Source organism: Priapulus caudatus, unplaced genomic scaffold (assembly GCF_000485595.1).
Source record: "Priapulus caudatus unplaced genomic scaffold, Priapulus_caudatus-5.0.1 Scaffold16, whole genome shotgun sequence".
Classification (NCBI taxonomy): Eukaryota; Metazoa; Priapulida; class Priapulimorpha; order Priapulimorphida; family Priapulidae; genus Priapulus; species Priapulus caudatus.
This window is the reverse complement of record NW_014577077.1, coordinates 129,627-150,838: the sequence shown is the minus strand read 5'-3', so window position 1 is coordinate 150,838 and position 21,212 is coordinate 129,627. Positions and strand designations below refer to the sequence as shown.

The following is a 21,212-nucleotide window of genomic DNA, read 5'->3' as shown; positions in this document are numbered from 1 at the left end:
ACACACACACACACATATATATATATATATATATATATATATATATATATATATAGTATATCGGTTTAAAATTTATTACATGGGATATGCGTAATTAAAAAAAAAAATTATTACACCACAGTTTTAATCTCGTTATATTTACCTTACGGGATTTCAATTGCTCTGTGTCTGTACAAATTGCCATCTTACTTAGGTGTACTTGGAACATATATTGTTATTGCTATCCGTTCAGTATGAGTTACCTGGGTTTCTCGTGGTAAGTATTTTTTTGTAATTTTACATCACTCATGCCACCATATCTCTAAACGGTCGGCACCTTATATCGTTACCCATTGTCTAGCCGCAGTTGTCGAGGTGCTTGCAATGTCATAACGCATACGTCGTAACCTACAGTGGTATATCGCAGTCGAGACACACGCATTTTCATTAAAGTCTCAGATGGTTCCATAATAGAATTCCAGTAAAATGATTGTGTGATATTTCCTCATTTATAATCAATGGAAATTTATGCAAAGCGTTTATTCCAGATACGTTTATATTTCCACATTCCGTCGTAATATACACGCTGGCGGCGTTATTTCTTGTGAAATTCTCATATCCCGTGTTATAAGACTTAACCGAAACATATTCTGTGACATTTCCCCTTAATATTATTATCATATCGTGCGCTATAAATAGAACCTTTCCCGTTTTAAAATTTAATTCGGTTTGTTCATTATTGCCTCCGTAGATAATGAGCAGCCAGTTAAGCCCCGTGGCTTTTTTTCTCCTGTGGTACGTTCTTTCTTCCTTGCTCCCTGCAGGACGCACTGTTAATGAATCGAAATCGTAACGCATGTTTATGAAAATTCAGTTTACTGTTGCCTCACACCAACATCCACGACATGGTGTCTTCTTTTTCGATATTCACTATTCCTGTCACATATTTTCATACGTTCTCCTGTTGAAGTGTGCATAATAGGGATAGCCTGCGCAATAGTCGAAACAAATGCAGTAAAACAACTTTTCCAATCCGATTACGACAGTAACCACATTAGTGTGTCCTTGCATGAGATCGTGTCCATGTGAGTAATCTCATATAGTACTCGTAGTAGTGATGAGTAGTCCTAATACGTAGTAGAAGCATCTAGTCGTAGATGTGTGCTAGTCTCGATGCGAATCAGTTGGAAAGGTTTTAAGCTGCGTTCGTAACGCATCCTTGACGCTGCATATGTGCTGTTTCAACTTTCATACACGCTGTATGCGTATCTCTGCGCAACACTTACGCCACTCTTTCACATTTTAAATGTAAATTCCCTTCTTAGTCTGAGCCCTAGGACTAGCTGCGAGATCGAACGGCATTAGAGGATTGGTACCGGATCTGGCCTACACTCAGCTGGACTATTCAAGAGGGGGCAGTCCAGCTTCTTGTCTAAATTACAAACCATCCGATAGATCTAGATAACGATAGCCTGGAGGAAACCAACCGGTCAGCAATTGCCCTGGGAAATCTCACAAATTATATTTGCGTGTAATGTCTGTTAGATTATGGTTAGCTAGCATTCTGCCCGGCATAGCCGGTATGCTGCGTGACCAGCCTGTGCCTCACCACCCAACTCGTTTTCCATGACATCCATGCTAGCCGTCAGCGTCTGTGCACGCATCAATGACCTATCGCCGATCTGAAAGCATTGCATGACCTAACTAGATTTTTAAATATTTAAAACGTCACGGATCTTCCCAACAATTGGGGCAAAAATTATCTTCATAACGCTTTTATGAATTTTAGAGTTTTTTTTATAATTAGGGAGCCAATGAGTCGATCTGAGAGAAAATTCAGAATTCAGCTGCTATATTTAATTCAGGTAGTCATCTGTAACATTTCAGAAGACACAGTTCACGTCAAAATCTTCTACCTGACGTGCGAATGCATGAGGTAGCCGGCAGGCTTTGTAACTCGCTGCTAAAGTAATCTGAAATTAACTACACTAAATAGTGTGAAATCATTCACGTAATTTTCGAAACAGAAGCGTCCGATATAAAATTCGAGGTTATCCAAAATGAGGCATAAGAGAAACTGGACCCTGATAAACACTATATATAGCTGGTTAATACAGAGAGTCGTCAATGGGGAACGCCAGTCCCACTTTTACAGCGTGTAAAAATAGTAGTCAAAAAGTGTAAATAGGTTAATGTTACAAAAACGCCATCTTCTTTTAAAAATCTATGAAGCTGAAATGTTTTTTTTCGATAATTGGGAAACTGCGATACATTTTGGAAGGAACCACTACAGGAAAATTCCAAATAGCTGATGCCCACTTGTTTGCGAACCAGGTTTAGGGAATCTTATGGGAAATATGTTTGGTTGCACTGCATCAAGGGCCTGTTGGCAGGAATATCGTAAAGTTAAGGCGTATTTTGTTTCTGACGCCGGGCCCCAAGTGGACAATTAAGTTAACAATAACGTGACGATTATTTTGTTTAGATGTAAACGTATGCAGGAGAAAATTGGTGAATTCCCAGCAAGAATCACCGTAACGGCACTAAACCAATGCCAACCAAATTCCCAACGGCAGTACTTCCAGTGCCAATTGTACGAACAACACGGGAATAACTTTATATAATGTTTCACAGCATCGCTACATACATAGACGCTTACGTAATATACTAGATATAGTTTGACTACCTATAGTGTCGTAGCTTCACTACTGTTTACAGCGTCACTCACCGTGATTGGGTTTTATCCCGCCGGGCGTGAGCAGTGATATAGTGATACGTACGTTCCCCCTCCGCCATGTCGCCAACCGTTCCCGTTGCTTTTTTTATATTGTGGAATGAATTCATCATCCTTCTGACAGCTTTCACGTAGCGCTGACAATTTATACGCCTTTATACTAGTGATGCTAATTATAACTCTATAGAAAATTGTATGACTTAGTCTACTATATTTCTAACTATTAAAACTGTTAGATTTACGGTAATGTTGCGTCTACTTTTGTATTTTAATAGTAGACATTCCGCGTGGCAGAAGATATAGTACATTATAGCAATAGATGTAATAATGTAATACATATAACAGCATTTTATTTCATATTCTGGTTATGCTTGGAGTAATAAGCTGAGTAGTCAGCTTATTACTCCAAGGGTTATGTGACATCGTACAGTGAGATAGGGTTATGTTGGAAGTAGAAATGGATGAATCTCATTGTGGCTGTGCATGTACACCGAGTCCCCTACCGATTCATTATATGTAAGTCAATCTCTACAAGAGAAGGAAATCGTCATAAACGTGCATGTAGTGATATATTATTGTCACACAGTAACGTGTGTCGGGGATTGGCAGTAGCGAAATATATCCTAAACAGCTGAAATGCACGGCACCGGATATATATTAAATGTTTCCCTCGCTTTGATTGATCCGCGGGATCCGACTACAGGGGTGTCAATCTCATCGGATGCACTCCCAATCAATTTATCCGACGCTGAACAGATAGATGCATATAGCTGACCATACTTTGGCCGTATGTTACAGGTTCTCACTTGGCGGCCTGTCACTACACGCCGAGTGCTAGTAATGCACTGCAAATGCCAACCTGTTAAGGATGCTGCCCACTAGATTACTCGGCCTCTATCTGAATACGGTGACAGAATGTGTGTGCGTGCGCTCGCGTCGTACGATGTTCTCATATGGAATGTGTACGTGCTATGCTAGTTGGTTAGTGCCATCATTGAGAAAACCTCCACCATTAAAGTGCTACTAAACGGGAAAACGGAAAAAAGGATGAATGGAAGGTGTTAATTATCTCTAATTGATGTGTCAAATAGAATATGAGACACTATAACGTGTCACGACGTACTCCTGATAATCTCACATGTACTATGGCATGGATATAGTAATGCGTGCGTGCGACATGGGTGTAGTGTAGTTCTGCTTTGTATCAAATCGCATCTAATCCATTAGCTGCTGCAATTCTACATCTGATAAATTATCCACGGGACATGATTACAGAGACATTTTATACTGATGGATACAAGAACCGTTGAATTGCTGCATTATGTTAAAATCGCTATAGCATAGCAGGTTGACAGCACAGCAAAATTTCCCGAAGAACAATAAGACTCAAGATAGTATGAATCGTTAACAGGTACGTACTTATGACGTAGGTGACGTAGGTGATGACGTACTTATGACGTAGGTGTAAATGCGCCAATAGGCATCGATTCATGATAAATGTTATTATCTCTGCGTGGTGTTTTCGCATTCATCAATTTTGGGCGATAGGCCTCGAACTATAGGCAGTCATAGGCGTAGGAAACATCTTTGAGGAATATAAAGCGTAATAAAACTAACCACAATCTAGGAAAACAACGAGTCAAAACTCTTGCTGTAGAAAAACAGAAAGGCTGGGAAAAACATGCAGCTTATGTAAAATGTAAAACTAATCTGACAAAGTGCCCAACAACGAAAGTTTGAACCTTCCAAACGTCATTACTTATAGTCAGAGACGCATTAGAAATGCATAGCATTGTCACTGCCCAGGTGCTCGCAATAGTGCTCATGCTGAGGACAAAATTCATAGACATGCTCAATATTACTGTAGGAAACATTATCGCTAGAAAGGCAACACTACCACGTCTTATATATAAAATAGTTTGTGAAGCAAATGTAATTAAAAAAAATCATTTAAATGATATAAGATTCACCGTTGTGATATTGATTTGTTTGATTGTCTTTCATCGACACCCTACCGTTTAGTCTATCACGCATATTTGAGTAACATACATATTTATAAACGGTGAGTGTTTATCCTCGTCTTAATTCGTTTGACGACCTACATCCATAGATTGTACATTAATTTGGTTCAGTGCGAAGTTGATATGTTATTTTCTGATGTTATTTCGCATTATAAGATCGCCATGCGTCCTAATCCCTGGTTCCTCCTAGAATCCTGAAAATTTCGTATTTTAAGATTATGCACGGGGCTTGAGGAGGCTGGTTTTGTATATTGCTGTAGTATTTTGGAGGTAAACTTGATTTTATTTTAAGTGAATGTTTGGCTGCAAATAGTTGTTATATAAATTTATCGCACTTCTTGCCAGATCTACAATACCCGCTTTCTGTTGAACCATGGCTCGAGAAGACGTGGTGTATATCTCCTAAAATTCGTAGAGTCGTACATGGTATGGTCTGTTAGGAAAACTCGTCAACGTGTTTAATTCTAGCAGATAATGCATCGTTATAGACCCGTCCCCCTAGGGGCTCGCTTGCTCTCTCAATCCCTCCCTCCTTTTTAGAGAGCATTCCCCGTACGCGATGGCGATGCGAAGCGATACCGTAGAAATTGGTGTGTGCGTGTGTGCGTGTGTGCGTGTGTGCGTGTGTGTGTGTGTGTGTGTGTGTGTGCGTGCGTGCGTGCGTGCGTGCGTGCGCGAGCGCGCGCGTGCGTGTGTGTTTTATTTCATTTTATTTACAACCTTAAGTTATTTGCTGGCTGTTGGCACCAATTGTTATTCACAAGACTGTTACTTGTGAATGTATGTCGCTTTTACTAGATTACGCATTATCGCAATAAACACGAAAATATAATTACGTGATTCATTTGAAGAAAAGATATTATAGGTATCCTGACTTATCACACATACCATGCAGCCATGTATGGTAAAAATATGAGGTCATGTTTTATTTAGAACGACCAGCATCTAATTATTGTTGTATTTGTGGGCGGCAGCATAGGTAAAATTATACAAGTATACCGATTAATTGTTCATCAAAAATATATTATATATAATTACAAGTACTAAATATTTTTTAATATTACACGTCAATCCACATGATCATATTAGGTAATATAGTAAAAAAATGTTAATTCCAAGTTTGATGCTAAACATTTAATTAATCAGATTTGGGCTACATTACTATATTAAAATATTGTTATATAGAAGATACGTGATAAATGTGAACTGTTTTTAAAATAGAATAATGACCGTAAAATATTTTTCACCTGACTCTCAAAATACTTTCTACCCCTTGAGAAATGTCAGGCATTGATTAGCCTGTTAGCCTCCGAAGATTGTAAAAAGATGGCGTCCCGTGAGTTTCGAAATGTGTTTTACGTTTTAGTGGTTAGCGTACATAACTTGTGACCTGCTGGTACCCACGTGTACTTAAAGCTGCTGGGCATGTGCGAACTCATGCATGATACTGGGTAAACAGAAAACATCCTTCACATTACTATAAGCGCTATACTATGACTATATACTATATTATTTGTATGTGCTCTCGTTAGTGCCTTGTTCATTTGGCCTGAATTTAAAGCACCTGGACTGCGTTTGGGAGACTGTGAATAACTGCATAAATAAATAATAGTGCAGAAATGTACTAATTCTGAGAGAATCTGCACATGGTGCTAGCTATAGCCTTGCGAAGTAACAGCAAAAAAATGCATTGAGAGTGCAGCGAGTGACACCATTTGTGTTTATATATATCTATGGTGACACTGAATGGTATGGTATAGCCGTTTATTAATGTTACCTTGTTGTTAATTATATAAGAAATAATCTAATAGTAATATAATTGATATCCGCGTTTTGAGTATATCTTGAAGGTACATCATTTACGAACAAGGATGGCCCGAGCATTAACTTTAGCAGATTTAATGTAACAATATGCCAATGTAATATATCGTGGCAATGTATGTAATGTAGCGCTGAAGTTGTAATTCAGAGAGGTAGCTGAAATATACGCCTATATGTAAACTATATGTGATTTTCTAATTCCTGACTAGTACATTCGTGTTTTGATTGTTTTGACCAGCGTCATGGAAAATTAGCCGACTATTCTCCCTATAACTATTCTCCCTAGCTATTCTGCCTGGCTATTCTCCCTATAGCTATTCTCCCTGGCTATTCTCCCTAGCTATTCACTGCGTTCCTGAGGCTTCTCATCAGCTCACATGCACCCAGGTTCTAGGCCGAGAAAATATGGCTTTCCTCTGTATCACGCAGCACATTATTGATAATGTTGCCTTACATTATTTACATCATGATTAACTGATAAATAATTCACCAAAAAATTGTAAAGCTTGAGATGAGATAAGGGAACAGCTATATCCTGTACAGTTGTCACTGCTTTGTTTCGAAACCGCAATTTCTGCTCGAAGTCTGCGCACTGTACTATAGATCCCACCCCGCGCCTCTCCGTCGCAAATTCACACTACAGTCTAGGATCTCGGTCGTTAATGGCTTCGCTGTTCCACGCCACAGCGTGTTCGAATGTTGAAACTCGGTGTCGTAAAATAAGAGCTGTCATGAGAGCGGAAAAACGTTATTGCTCTTTCACGTAGCGGCCGTTACCGCAACCATGACAAGGCCAAGATCGTGTCAGCCGTGTGTAACCACTGATTCTTCCACCACCGTAGTTTATAGAGATCACTAATGAGTGTATCACTGTTGCGACTACGTTGCACGTTGGCAAGATTTTAAGCTGTGGTATCAGCTGCTTTGCTGGAGGACCGTGCACGTGCATGTAAGGTTAATCGCGCCAACACTGTACTACGCGCGTACGTCACGTGTAATATTCCCGCAATATGGAGGGGGCAACGCGTAATTTGGGTCCGTCTGAAGTAATTAGGTGACACCTGTAGAATTAACACGATTACTTCCCTTCTTCCGTGTATCCCACCTGAAGTTAATATATGTTATCGATGTGCGCAATTTGTAAAGACATGATAGAAATGAAGTAAAAATAGGTGGGTAAACAGCAAAACTTTGGGGTCATTTGGGGTCATTTGGGGTCAGTGGCCAAATGATTAACATCCGACTTTCGTAATACCATCATTCGGACACCAGCTGACGTTAGCGCCGGTGCCGTTCTAGCACTTGTAATGGAACAGTAGCCGAAGAAGGACTACTAGTACTAGTAGCAGCAACAGAGGAGAGTAGTAGACGCAGCAGCAGCAACTGCGCATGCAATAGTAGCAGTAGCAGCAGTCGCCACAGTAGTAGCGGTTGCAGCGCTATCAGCACCAGCAGCGGAACAGTAGCAGTTGGCAGTCTCGCACTGCTGGACTAGTTCAACATAATCGAATCCATATGTGTTTGAAAACCTACTGGCATTTTCAAGGGCACGATAAAGCCTAGCGCAGACCTGCGATTTTTGGTTGCTCGTCGCTGCAACCTGCAACCGCAAGCGATCGGTCACCGCGTGTTTGCACACGTACGATTTCGAAACAATTCTAGAGCAATTTTGGGATCGATTGGGAGCGACGAGTCGCTCAAAATCAAACCAGTTTGATTTCTTGCAACTCGCCGTAAGCGACCAGAATCGCTACGGGTTGCAGTTGCACGTTCCCGCAGACGTAGCCATTTCACAGCAATGTTTACAACGATTCTAGAATCGCTGTCGAGTTGCATGAAAAAGTCGCAGGTCTGCACTAGGCTGAATATGAAGTAGAGCGACACTAACAATAATTTATTTGTTGGTTTTAGAGTATAAATGGCGGCGTTTGGGTAATTTTTAATCGACATATTAGATGCTTAAATAGGTCCAAGTAGTAAACATGCCCATTGTTTTTTTTCTTCCTACTGCCCGGGGATATGGAAATAGTTTTTAATGTCCCACATTCACTTTATCACTGCAATCAAGTTTCCTCTCATTTGCCTCTAATTCCTTCTTGGTGGGGCGCTCACTGTTTTACGTATATGTAAAGGCGAAGAGTCGATTGGTTGGTTGGTTGGTGAAGGGTTTCACTTGTAAGTTGTAGCCCCTTGTATTCTTCTTATGCAGGGGGTCATGGATAATGTCCCAGTAAACCTCTAGCAGTGTGCTATAATAATTACATGCGAGGAGAAGCTTTTAGTAGTCCGCCGGTGGTGTCGACATGATTGCACTCTGGGTGACTTGCACTTGTCATTTTGTGTCGGCATGTGTCTCTTAGGCAATCGGGATGGCATCTGTCAAAACATTGCTTCGCGCATACCAATCATTTATGCAGTCAGTGGTTGCCTGACTGATGGTAGCTGGATCGGAGCGCATGAAATATCCAGGTGTTTGTAGTACTTGTGCGTCGAGCATCCAAGACGTGTATGCAGATACGTATAAAAATACTAAATTAAGATATATGCATTTATTTATTTTTCACGTTCCTAGTTGTTTCGAAGAATACTCATGATGCAGAATGGCATACAAATGCACGTGACAACTTGTTGTAAGTTAAAAAGAAAGTGATCAAATAAATTTCCTGATAATTTTCTGTGCTAATCTCATCGAATTATGATTAGAGTAGGCAATATCAAATCACGTCGGTGTATGCGCTTCTGGCAAGTTCTCATCTGGAGCTGGAGCTTGCATTCAACTTGCTGGATTCTTGTTTTGCTGCATTCATACATCTCAGGCTTTACTGAACGTGACTTAACTGGTTGGAATCTGGTTTAGATGAAATTGTGAATTCTTTTCACCCTTGGAGCCCGTACCAGCAGTGCATGCTGGGAGAATAAACGTGGCTGTCCCTCGCATCGATCGCTCCCACTCTAGCACAGATCCTAATGTTGCCTACACGGCAGCTGCCCGTGCAGTTGGGCAAAAAATACTCAAAGCACTTGTCTGAGGATTTCTGTACATATGGTCAATTTTATAATAGATTTATTGAATGCACTGTGTTGATTCTGGTTTTAACAAGATCGTTCACAAATCACTATCTGTTTGTTGTAGTTACGCGGTTTGCAGATACCTCACTAAATAAATTCCCCTGCTAGCTAATATATCCTGCTCTTTTCCGGTCACAACAAACGCAAACTGCAGTACGGTGCTAGATTTAAAACTGATTGATATAGTAACCGAAGAGTCAAGAAAGTGCTGTTTGTAATGTTCCCCGATGTTGCCTGTCACCGCGTGTGGTTAAACTGGAAAATCGCTGCATCTCCCGACGCAGCACTTCTCTGACGGAGTCCTCGTGGCTCTTCTATGCGTTTATAATTAATTAGTAAATGTCAACCAAGCGCAGGATGCTTTCTTCGCAGCAATGTTTGTGCTGGATATGTCAGTCTACTGGCTTTATGTTGAACTGTCATTCAAGGCTATACATGCGAAAAACACACATGCATGTATAGTTGTTTCTATTGTCCCATAGACATATCGAGCATGCAATAGCATTTTAGTTGGCGATGCCAGAAGTAGTATATGATTTGATTGTGTGTGGACAGTTCAAACATTTTGCTACATTCTGACGCGTGTCTTCATGGATAAGGCACCTAGATTAGGTGATATGTATTTCACTAATGCTAATCTGACTGCTGCGGAATTCGGTTACAATAGTCCGTATTTTTGTTGAAATCTCGTATAAAATTAATTTGTGAGAAAACAGACAAAAGGTGATTCAAGAAGCAGCTATTTTGGCTAAGTATTCATTTCCCCTGCTGCATGAACTATACTACAGAAACGTTCCACCAGCGTTTGCTGCCCGCTATCGGCCGTGGAAAAAGCTTGCAGAATTTGTTTTTCCCAGTCGGTCTATAATTTCTATGGCGGAAATGCGAAAAGTAGATCAGCAGTAGGTTTTTTTGCCAACTGATTGGTTTTGTCGGTAATCTGTTGTGCGTGACCTTTTCGTGACGCTGTCATTTCCTTGCCGTGAAAGTCTTCCTCGATTTATTGTCACGTGAGTGTGAAGCCTTCTTGGGGGGAACAAGCGCCCTTGGTCGCCGTTCAGTAGGAGTTGACAAAGCCGTGAAAAAATATCGTGTAGCCGTGTGACAGTTCGGCCTTAGAGTCATTCACAACTCTAGAGGGTATAGTACTACACGGCGTGGTTTGCGTTCATGTGAACTCATGAAGGGTCACCTGCGGCCCATCTTATGTCATGGGCTAAGGAGCAATTGTAAGGCGTTCAACGAGAATTTATGTAACCTACCACGTATTTCTGCAGTGCCAGTGCAGCTTGACTGAGCGAGCCACTCTGAGGTCATCATCATATATCACGTACGGGATTTATAATGACGTCGCGGTCTCTCGTTTGTGTATTTACTACATCAACAAATATCACATAGTTGGCATTCTTCTAGAGATGCTGTCGCGGTTCCCTGCGGCTGTCGTGCGCTGTGTTGCGTTGCTATGCGGTCGGTTGTGGATGGCGAGAAGGGCCCCCTGGCAGTTTGGTTGTTATTGCATGTCCGTAAACGTGATTTCGTTGATTCAGCGACACGCTGATACGCAAACAGTCTTGCAGCATGTTCGAGGGTCGCTAATTCTGTTGCGGCTGGATAGTGTCGTAACTCCATCTATAGTACTACTAGTAATGGAGCAGCCTGGATTTATTGTGCGTGTGCGCGTGCGCGCGTGCGTGCATGCAGAGCGCGTGCGTGCGTGCAGAGCGCGTGCGTTTTTCTCGATAGCCGATCGAGTTGCCACTAATATCGGGAGTGTCATAATATAGACTATATTAGACTATATTATAGAATATAGTCTATATTATGACACTTCTAGATCTGCTACTATCACTCATGTGGGGCTACAATGATTGCAATTCCTATAATTATTGCATCAATTCTACGTTGCTTTTAGATATTAATAGGCGCCTTATTAACAAGGCTGATCCATATGTAGCAGTTCCGTTAGTTTCTGCCTCTATGTTACTGTATACACGTAAATATTTAGTGGTGAAGTAACATATTATTACAGCGATTGATGCTACTAGACTATACGCAACGAGGAAGCAGCGTATTTATGTAGATTGTTTATTATGCCAGTAGCTGGTGATGTGTGTGTGTGTGTGTGTGTGTGTGTGTGTGTGTGTGCGTGCGTGCGTGCGTGCGTGCGTGCGTGTGTGTGCGTGCGTGCGTGTGTGTGCTGCGTGTGTGTGTGTGTGCGTGCGTGCGTGCGTGCGTGCGTGCGCGTGCGGGTTGTGGGGTGTGTCTATTGCGCCCGTGCGCGTGTCATGTGGTTGGTTTGTGTGTGTGTGTGTGTGTGTGTGTGTGTGGTGTTTGTGTGTGTGTTCGTGCGTGGGTGCGTGCGTGCGTGTGTGCGCGTAGATGTGTGTGTGTGTGTGTGTGTGTGTGTGTGTGTGTGTGTGTGTGTGTGTGTGTGTGTGTGTGTGTGTGCATACATGTGTGCATACATGTGTGCGTGCGCGCGCGCGTGTGCGTAGCAGCCCGACAGTGTCTATATGTTTGTGAGTGTTATCACACAAACTAGAAACTGCATCCAGTGATTATATCTAAAAGGTACCGTTTATTGATTGCACGCGAAATGCACTTACGGGTGTGAAGCCCATGCGCTCCTGTCAACGTTTTATATACTCGGGTAATCAAATAGGTGACAATTGTATTTTATATAATAAACAATGTATCTACGTTGTATCAATTTATATCTACGTTATAGCGCACTCACTGTGGTTACCTGACTAGTAGTGGTATATAGCTAGTGCCATCCTCTGCATTAGACATACTCTAATTAGATAGGCGTAACATCGCGTTTTGATGCTAGACACGTCAGTAGTCGTATTTCATGAAGCAAAAAACTGACAGAGAGATTTCCAGATTCGTTCACACGTGCTGAAGTTACTAAGCCAGGAATTGCCCGTGTCAAGGTGCATTTTTTACGTTTATTTTTTGTGGTTCATCATTCTGCACTATTATCATTGAACTGTCATCTTTCATCCATTAAACAATAAGATATTTATTAGATTTTTCCTCTGCTCGATCTTCATTTTCCTCCACTTAGCTAATTGTATTTTTAGTGAGGTATGTCCCAAAGTCGGTTTTTGCTGATCATGCATATGCATGTTTCTACGCTATTTATGGAGTCCGGAAGTGACTGAAGTTGGCGCAGCATCATTTTAATAGAGTAGAGATTCCTTTAAAAACTTAGTAACTACGGAAGTCTACTTAGATCTAATGGACATATGTTTTTCTAATCATATTATCTAGTAACTTCGCATGTGTTAGTCGCACTGTATTCTGCTTAGACATGCCGTGGCATCGTTACAGAAACGTCATCGAGTCAATGACTCTATATTACTTCGAAAATTAATCAATCGCGTTTATGTATACTGTAATGACCTACGCATGGTGTAGGTGGCGTGTGCGGAAATCACAACGTCATATATGGTGTAGGCTGTTTGCCCGCGTATGCAGTGTTCTAATGTGCCAACAGTGCTCACAGTGTTCTAATGTGCGCGCGTGTGTGTGCGTGTGTGCGTGTGTGTATGCGCGCGCGCGTGTGTGTGTGCGTGTGTGCGTGTGTGCGTGTGTGTATGCGCGCGCGCGTGTGTGCGCGCTGTAATATATACCTACATTTATTGAACTATTACCGTCCTTATTGCAGTATACATGTTTATGTGTTTATTACGCATGCAAATCGCACACACACGCGCGCGGGCGCGCGATCATGAGCAAGTCCACGTACTCAGACACGTGCGCCATGTTTACAACATAAACATATGCGTATGTTTACACAACACCCGGCATTCGTCATACTACTTCCACCGACCCTCTCACCCAGCCATCTAGACACTCTAAAGTGATGTACCACTCGCTACTGCTACCGAATCTCTTTGCACACATGTATTTCAATTCTGAATCTTTGATGGATGTGACAATTACACGTGACTGTATGTCTGAAAAATTAGAGGAAATTGTAAAGAGGCAAATATTGCAGCGAGGCACGAGTCACGCCTGTATTTTTTATGTTTATGTGACTGGGCGGGCACGCAGATGTGGGCTGGATGGATATATAGATATTTTCTGCGTTTATAGAAATCACATACCAGACACGCCGTACAATGTCTACGTGGGAGTTAATACGAGGTTGCAGCTAAATGTGAATTAAATACTCGTTTGTAACAATGCATTAAGAACGCAGTGAAATTTAATATATCACTAGGTTGAGTATATTGAGTTATTACTAGAGATAAATAAAACAGGTATACTGAAGTATTCGGCAGTTCATTCAGTTTTTGTGTAATCGTCTCTAGAACAAACTTTCATTCGGTTCTCATTAAACATTTCCTTGTTTTAATTAGAATCTTCCAAATAGACATATATAGTCCGGGTTGCAGTCGACCCTTCTTCGTTTTACGTTCCTGCACACTGTAGTTATAAAGCGTCTCGTGATAATATAATAAATAAATATAATAAATATATAATAAATATATATATATATAATAAATAAATGTAGAAACTTGAAGAAACTAACGAGCCGTAAGTTACTGTAGCGTTGAAATGGTTGCGCAAATATTATATAGCGACAGTTTGCGTGCTTGCATCGTTCCACTGTCTGAGAAAGCTAACTTGATGAGAGAATGCCCCCTCTCCCTAATAGACGCGAATTTCATTATGATGCAATTTTCTAGAAAAAGATTGATAAATTGACATTTTGATAAATGTTCTTCAATAATTCCGACGTGCATGTCCTTTTACAATTAACCGTCAAACGGCCCGTGCGTACGTTCTGGATATGATCATCATGGACATAGTGGGGGAAAACGGTGCTTATGTAAGGCCGTTTTCAATTCCAGTTAGCTTGAAATCAAAAATATTCTTGACCAGATTGCCATTTTTGCCAGTGCATGTCGTGCATGAAAATAATATGAAATGCAAAAACATGGGCAAACGGGGTATTATGGTTGTTTGATTGACCGCTTTAGACAGCTCTTGTTCTCTTGTTGAATCATGTAACTTTTCGGTGGCGTTGTCTATACGTGTCTGAGACGATATTGTTCCAGTAGGGGGTTTCCGATGTGGAACACTAGTTTAGTCTTGACACACGCGCAGGCAGTGTCGCCCTGACCGGTTGGGGAAGTGCTATGAACGTCGTTTTCCGCATGCTTTTCACCTAAATGCAGCTATGAAATAAGTGAAGTTACTCTGCGCAAAACATGTCATAACTAGAGCACCCGGAGAGCACAGACCTCCGCCAAGGCAGCTCAATTTTCTCAATGTGGATATTTTTATTAATTAATTAATTAATTAAATAATTAATTGGATCCGGATCACCACCAAAAGGTAATCAATTCTAAGTTACCCCATTTCTGACCTATCCTGAAAATTTTATTAATTAATTAATTAATTGGATCCGGATCACCACCAAAATCTCATCAATTCTAAGTTACCCAATTTCCGACCTATCCTGAAAATTTTATTAATTAATTAATTAATTGGATCCGGATCACCACCAAAATCTCATCAATTCTAAGTTAGGCGATTTCTGACCTATCCTGAAAAGTTTATGACAATCCGTCCATAACTTTTCCAGTTAGGCTGTACACGCACAAACCAACAAACACACGCCGGTGAAAACATAACCTCCTGCCAACCCCTTGGCGGAGGTAATAAGGAAATATATGCCAGCGGTGATAGGGAATTATTAGATCGGCTGGATGGCTGTGTGATCTATATGCTGTGCACGTAGACACCGGTAATGATACTTTTGATCAGCAATGTGCGCATCGCCGAATATAGTATATGACGTAAAGTGTGGCAGCCATATGTGCGGGGTGCACATATTCCGTTCTGCTGTACAGAGCTGTGAGTGATGATGATCTTAGTTGAATGAACTCACGATCACCAACGACGTATTGGCTGCGCACTGGGCCACTGGCTACAGAAATGCAACAGCGTGCACGGTAGCTTCCAGTTTTGGCTGGGTTACGTAAACAAAAGCTGCCTACAGCAGAATATTGCAGGCTGGGCCCCGGGGGAGAGGGAGGAGGAGCGGAGATCAGCCGAATGGGATGCAGCCAGCGTGTTTATGAAGCGTGACCGATGACGGCTTCCTGGGGAAGCGAACTCGCTGTTGAAGCCATCTCGATCGTTTCTAGTTCTGTCGCTAGCGGCGCATTCGCGTGATGGACCCGTTATACATACTGTACGTGCAGAGGCATCAAGCTTGATTGCAGATAGCCGAGAGGTTATTACTGAGTACTTTATGTGTTCCCAAAGTCCAGCTTGCTATTATGTTTTACTCATCGGCATGTGAGCTATTAGCGTTGATTTATTTACGTCATACGTTTCGCAATCGGTTTTCTGTCTCCAACGTGGACAGCGTTCGATGGCTAGCTTTCATCGTGTGGTAGGGGCGCTGGCTATACTCTGTCACTGCGCAGCATAAGGAGTGTTTGCGCCACAACACATGGTTTCACTTCCCTCCCGTGAAGACCGGTTCCTCTCTACGGTCAAGTGTGTACGTGTTGTCTCAAATGACATCGGCAAAGGAATGTGGAGTTCTGTAAAGTATGCGGGGAGTGCGATTGAATAATGTTGGATGGCATTCACGAAGAGTGTAGCACTAGATGGCATTGAAGTGTGTAGCACGTAACACTGTCGTTGCGTTGGTCGCAAATGGATTCGAAGAAGGCGTCATGCGCAATCGCTATTTATTTCAAGTGGAAAAGATGAAGTATAAAGTTAATATTATCGTTGGGGCGTATTATTCGGTTTTAGAAACGTCGCAGTTCGATACAATTTCAGCTTATTTTGCTGTAGTTTCATCGTCAAATTGTGATGTCACTTCATATGTTAAAAAAATAAGTTCATAAATTTTAAGTTTAATAAGTTACGTTTAGTTAAGTTTAAATTTAATTTTAAGTTAATTTGTTTATTTGCTTTCAATTTCTTGCTTCCTTATGTATGCCCGATCATTATTTTTTACCATGATGATAACTGATTTCTCCTTATAACTCCTACTATACGATCTTACTAGTGTTTGTAATAAACTTTGCTATAATTGCCATACATGTATAATAACTTCGCACACGTGAATCGTGATGCGTGTTATTCTGCCCTCTGTCTTTTTAAAAATCGTATTTCTGGGGCACGCCTTAGCATATACTTAGCATATACTTAGTGTGTTGATACATGCGATTGCGATTGCAATGATAATCCTCACACTAGCATGTAACTGCAGGTTTCTGTTAGGTAACGGTGTGTTGGTATTTTTGTGAAAATATAACATATTTTTGCAACAATTTATTTGGGACAATTCTGACGAACGTTCGGTCTACAGTAGGAGCTTTCTGGTCGTGGCTATTAAATTTCCTCACGCGATCATTTTTTGTTAGATGAACAATTTTTGGTGATTAGTTCTTTATTGTTTTATAAAGATATATTAGGCAGTTTAAAACCATGCCAAATAGAGTTACAAAAAGGTTGCATCTAATTTACGGTTATAAATATATTTTCCTGATATCTTTAACTGTGGCATAAATGTAGTTGTCTTACCATTTACATGAATATTGTTTATATTTGTCATTTATATTCATGGTGGAGGGGAACCTATGAGCCATTTTTTTAATTAATGGTACCAAATTGCCGAGGCCAGGTGGTAAATGCTAAATAGGTGCCATACAGGATAAATACAGAGTAGTACATACGTGCAATTACAGTGCCAATCTAAATGGCTTCACCTTCGGACTTCCTCATAACTGATATTCACAATTAGGAAAACATTAACTGGTTTAATAGTACCAGTTGAGATTAACATTTTTCATCTTGGTAAGGCATGTGTTGTCCAACTGACCCAATGTGAACCTGTCGGAAAGTCTCGCTGGTAAACTACCATTATAAGTTTCTTAAAACGTACCCAAAATGTGCGTTTTTCTGATAACGAAACTGTTCTAGTAAAAGTTTACTTTTGCATTGCATTGCATTACTTTGCATTGCAGCCCGATGCAGTTTGTAAAATAATATGCCACTTGTAGCATGCTCACAATTATTTGAAATCACAGGCCTAACCGTGTGAAGTTTTTACGTGTTCCTGCATATTTTAATAAAGTTGAGCTTGTTATAGTTCGAGTGTTAGTTTTTGTTACTCAGAAGTCGTGGTGCTTAATTGTCTGTTTAACAGGAAATCTTTTGCTGCTTGAATCCTATAGGGGGCCTACTCACTGAAAATGTAGAATGAGTAGGGGTTTTGTAATGTGTGTTTGTCGAAGCCACGGATATTCATGTGATGGTAGAGTAGTATCTAATGTCAGTGTGACAAGTGAGTTATATAGTTCCCATATAATGAATAGGGTGTTCCCGATTCCACAACAATTCCACATCATCTGCGCATTCTTGTAGCATGCAAAATAAACCCACTGCACCCAGTGATAGTGCCTAAATTTAAATGTGTTATTTAACATTCTTACCACATTTGTTTTGATGATATATACATCATTTTGTCGTTATTACATGAGTTTCGTATTGGCATTATGTTAAGATGCTACCCTGCTATCCATACACACCTACTTAACAGTGTCACATTAACTGTGCTAATTGCCTTAACGTAAGGCAATGCAGGTTTGATGTTCATTATGTAACTGTACACCTTTACAGCTACGTAGTAATGTACATTAATATATACATTGACATGGTTTATCGTCTTTCTTACAGGCCCGACTGGTGCGCTTCCTGTCACAGACTCAGCGGATGCTAACAGCAAGCATGCAAACCACGTAACACCCCTAAGTGGTGAGGTAGTACAACGGGATCCGACACGGCGCCAACCCGCGTCTGAAGATGAGGTAAATGATATCATCGCTACGGCGACAGAAGCTTCTGAAATGGACCACAACGCAGGTGCAAAGGCTGCGATTGATTTTCCAAAGGCATGGCCAACCAATCCTGTAAACTCCACGCATAAACCAAAAAATAACCCAGGATCTAATTCAACTGAGAAGCCAAAGGATAAGGTAAAAACTTATTGTTACTTCTCATTATTTGGAATTTATGGTGAAAACCTAATATAGGCCCTGTCGTTAAACCCTTAGTTGTATCAAAAATACATTAAAAGTACCTAATCATTTTCATTTGCACACAGTCTGTAAAGCATTTAAACAGCCGTTGATCTCGCAATAGGTGTTTATGTTTTGCCATTACATGTTATCAAACACCTCTAGCATGTGGGTTCATCCTTATATTGCAAGATTCTGTGTTTCCGTTTTTTGTCCTTTATTTCATTGATTTGCTATGCCCTATGTTATTTATACTCTTTGCTTAACAAAATCTATAATATATGCAATCTGTGTTTCTTTACCCACAGGCAGAGGAGGAGAGAGAGGCATTCTTCGAGAATCTACAAAGAAAATACAATTATGCTAGCTTCATGGATTCAAAATCTGCCGATAGCAGTCCGACTAGCCTGGGTAGCAAATCTAAAAAACAGGTAGATGGCCTATCTTTTTCTATTATATAGTTTGCAGTGAAATTGTGTTTTTTTGTATGCTTATACTGCTTAATTCAAGTAATTGTTCAAAAAAAGCAATCACTGTGTGAGGCCGTGATAGTGTACACAAATCTCAGTTTACGGTAAATATTTGGGTCTTCACTCACCTCTAAGTATATATTTCTAGTTCTCACTCAATTTCGTTGAGTAAAACGATCAAAAACCATGAGGCATAAACTCCCTATAAAATCTAGGCAAGCCAAACTTCATGGTTAAAAAAGAGTTTTCCTGCTTACGTTAATTTCTAGAAGGCTATCCCCAGGAATCATGCGTGGCAGTAAAAATGTTTTTTTCGTTCTGGCGTTAAAATATACACCCATTTTACGCCTCATACTGTATCAGCACTCTGCTTTCTGCTTACGTGTGCATCAACCTCCAGACCTACTTAAAATATTTAACTCGGCACTGCTGCGAAAAAAGAATGCCTGGCGAACCTGGGTCGGCTGTAAAAAACAACATGCCTTGCGATGTTTTCTTACGCACTCCGCCACGTACTGGGGTTGCAGTTTTGTTTCGCGTCGACAATCTGCACCACACGCTAGTACAGATGTTAAAGACCTTATGTTTACATTCGTGGTTTGTGTTCGTGTATGACTGTGCAGTAATAAGGGGCTATATAGTGGTTTGCGGCTATTGCCACTTTACCCTTGAAATTAAAATTGACTTCATCTTAACGTGATACGAACCATCCCAATGTATTCCACCAATGCGTAACACTTTGGACACTCTATGGATAGATTGTAGCGAGAAATTGTAGGCCATCCACTAGCCACATGTTATACCCATGTCATGCCTGCATGGCAGTTAAACTAGCGCCATAGCCATAGCCTAGCGTCTGATTGACACACCTCACATTACTTTCATCTGCTGGTTGTACATGCAGGAACGACCAACAACGCTTCCCACGAAGAAGAGTCCTCTTGGAGACGATGATCCTGGTATGATGTCGGAGGCTGAGACCAGCGCCACTGGCTTCCGCCGGGGAGCCAAGGCCAGATCCTCTCTCCCTATTGTCCGTAGCCCTTCCAAGACGCTGGAGAGACCACTCGGTAAATGTTTATTGACTTCTATGACTCTGTGATGCGCAAATTACGCAGGATTAAGTGGTTTCACTAAGAGGTTCTTACAGCCACTTCTAGTTTGAATGCAGCTTAATATAGTGACTGCTTCGTAATTGGGTTGTACTCTATAATTAGGATGAAGCATATCCTAGATTTGGCGGTGGAATGCGTGCATCTCTGCATGGGTAGCTAGACGGCTTGGCATTGGTATTGCGCAACTTCTCCATCTCGCTGCGCTTTTTGTGCGCTCATTGCCACTTCGGGCGATCTAAGTGTACAGTGAACAAGATGCACCTCTGTCTAACCTTATGCCTTAAGCGTATCGTGGCAGCGATATTTATGTGCCTTCCCACGCGGGGATGGGCGTCATAGTGCTTGCTGATAGAGCCAGTCTGTCGCCAGCACCGGGAAGCCAATCGGTGCGGAATATTCTGGACCACATGTTGTGCCTTGTTGGTTTTATGTTCCCGGGAAGCAGTTAGAATTCCATTCTCATTCAACCGTGCCTTCGGTCGACCTCGCCATATCACTGGGGGTGCATTCCCACCCCGATGTACTGATCTTTCGCCGCATTTTTGCTCTGCAACCCTTCTGAACGTGTGAGATAACCTTGCTGTACGCCCCTTCACAGTATGTATGGAACGGCCACAGACAGATTTCTGCAAACCAGATATAGTCGGGACATGCGTGTACATCGTGCAGTAGTAGGTGGATCACAAGCGGTGTAATTGTGACGGTGTTTACGACTGCCGGTACATGGAGATAGTATGTGCTAGCCAGACATTCGAGTGTGACGCGATGGCGTAAAGTTTTCGTGAATAGCATCGTCGATACTTGGCGTTCACGGCTGAGATGCCATTAAAACGAAGCCCTGCCTTTAGATCGCTGACTGTCAAGCGTGTCGTGCATCCGCAAGTGACGAAGAAAGGTGTGCTGCATATAGTTTTACACGGATACAAACGCATTTGCACACA

The 21,212-nt window shown here is 41.3% G+C and overlaps 1 protein-coding gene across 21 annotated transcripts in view; it reads left to right on the top strand.

The window, feature by feature from the left end:
• The window catches only part of LOC106810203 (coiled-coil domain-containing protein AGAP005037-like), a 59,048-nt gene that overhangs the window by 16,835 nt on the left and 21,001 nt on the right, over positions 1 to 21,212 (top strand). For 19 of the 21 annotated variants that reach the window (XM_014813490.1, XM_014813534.1, XM_014813517.1 and 16 more), the window contains exons 2-4: positions 18,346 to 18,644; positions 18,995 to 19,117; positions 20,061 to 20,226. In XM_014813490.1, coding sequence (XP_014668976.1) covers positions 18,516 to 18,644; positions 18,995 to 19,117; positions 20,061 to 20,226 — 418 coding nt within the window. In that variant the 5' untranslated portion in view covers positions 18,346 to 18,515. Of the gene's footprint in view, positions 1 to 18,345; positions 18,645 to 18,994; positions 19,118 to 20,060; positions 20,227 to 20,744; positions 21,167 to 21,212 lie in introns of those variants that run through there. The other 2 variants (XM_014813564.1, XM_014813629.1) reach the window with 2 other exon arrangements.